The 1,565-nt window shown below is 39.4% G+C and overlaps 1 protein-coding gene across 1 annotated transcript in view; it reads right to left on the bottom strand.

The window, feature by feature from the left end:
* Window positions 1-1,197: 1,197 nt before the first annotated feature.
* LOC103465097 (hyaluronidase-2-like) overlaps window positions 1,198-1,565 on the bottom strand; it is a 44,725-nt gene continuing 44,357 nt past the window's right edge. The window contains exon 5 of the mRNA XM_008409656.2: window positions 1,198-1,499. Coding sequence (XP_008407878.1) covers window positions 1,206-1,499 — 294 coding nt within the window. The 3' untranslated portion in view covers window positions 1,198-1,205. The remainder of the gene's footprint in view (window positions 1,500-1,565) is intronic.

Raw genomic sequence — 1,565 nt, 5'->3', positions numbered from 1 at the left:
TTCTTGGTCATAAAGATCTACGCCACCCTCCATCACTTCTGGTTGTCGTATCTGGACACAAGTTTTTTCTTTTTTTGGCCATCGATTGCAAATATCGTTTAGATCTTTCCCGTAAATGGTGGAGGCCATCACCACAGGTTTATCATCAAACCACTTTGTGACAATCAGCTAAGATGCTCCCTTCTGTTCACAGTTTTCCATCTTCTGGTATCTTTGGTATTATTTGGTTCATCATAATGGTTCCAGCTGCGGGAAGACCCGTTTGAGACATTTGTAGAACATATTCCTCATCATTTTCCTGTAACTGCACTTTTCATTTTTTTTAGTCCAGAATAATCTGGGAAAGCCAAGAGAGGCCATGTGTGCTGATATTCTGAAGAAAGTCCTTATTCATGTGTGTGATTTTATACTTCTATAATTTTTACAATAAACGAAATAATAAATAATTAAATAAGTAAAAAATAAAGTCTTCATTTCTTGGGCAATAGTGTTTGGGGATACCCCTGCAGTTTGCAGTTTGGTTTTCATTTAAAATAACAAGCAATAGACTGAAACCAGAAATGGATAACTTCTGGTTATTAATGTATTTGTCAATTTTGACCTCTTTTCTTGGGTTAATCACTTATCTGTACATTTTTCCATTTTTTTTAATTCAGTCAAATTTTAGAATGAAATCGTCCTGATATCCACTACAATGGACAAGGTGTGAAATATATATATAAAAAAAAACAATATGGTAAGGTGTCCGGTTTGACCTAAATAAATACAGAAATTGGAAGGCACATTTTTTTCTTCGGTTTTCAGGAGGATATGCATGTTTCCATTTTTTGAGGTTTTATTTTACCCATTATGTTTACTATAAAATAAATACAAAGATAATTCTTTCCAGAAAACACACGCTGTACTTTTAGTTCAATGTGTGCTGAAATGGAAACCTGTTACCATATAAACCTCTGAATCCAAGCACTGAGCACCCACTGCTCCTGAAGTGATGCTTTCACAATGCAGTTTATTTTTGTTTTCAGGCCAGAAAACCAAAACTTTTCCTTTCGGTGCTGGCAGAGCCAGAGAATAGTTTGGTTTATTGGTTACCTCAAAGGAACAGAGAAAGTCAGAGTTGGAGAACAAAGCAGAGAGGCCACATCCCTAAAACAGAGGTGGCACTACTCTGCCCTCTTTCTCCTCTTTCTCCTTTTCCTCCCTGCTTACAGTTTTTTCCCTTTGGTCCCGTTGTAGCACTGGCACTTGAAGTGCTGACGGAAGGCCTTCAGCTCTGCTTGACCTGGGGATCCCGTGACCTTCAGCTTTCTGTTCTGACTTATGATCCTGTGAGTGGAGGGGTTGAGGTGCAGAAACATGGCCCTGTCCGGGTCTCGGCGATGACAGCGACCGTTAAAATTGCACGATTTCTGGCTGCACTCCTTTGCTGCTGTGGTCACATTGAGGAGGTATCGTCCCATGTCTCCCCGAAAATAGTTATTCAAGTCAGAACAGCCGCTCTGCAGCACAGAGGATAGATATTAACTTAAAAATACATAACAGCAGCCTATGCAACATGAGAGGAC

The sequence above is a fragment of the Poecilia reticulata genome, linkage group LG5 (assembly GCF_000633615.1).
Source record: "Poecilia reticulata strain Guanapo linkage group LG5, Guppy_female_1.0+MT, whole genome shotgun sequence".
In the NCBI taxonomy this organism is placed as follows: domain Eukaryota; kingdom Metazoa; phylum Chordata; class Actinopteri; order Cyprinodontiformes; family Poeciliidae; genus Poecilia; species Poecilia reticulata.
The sequence above is the reverse complement of the archived record's forward strand: the minus strand, read 5'-3'. Positions and strand labels throughout refer to the sequence as shown.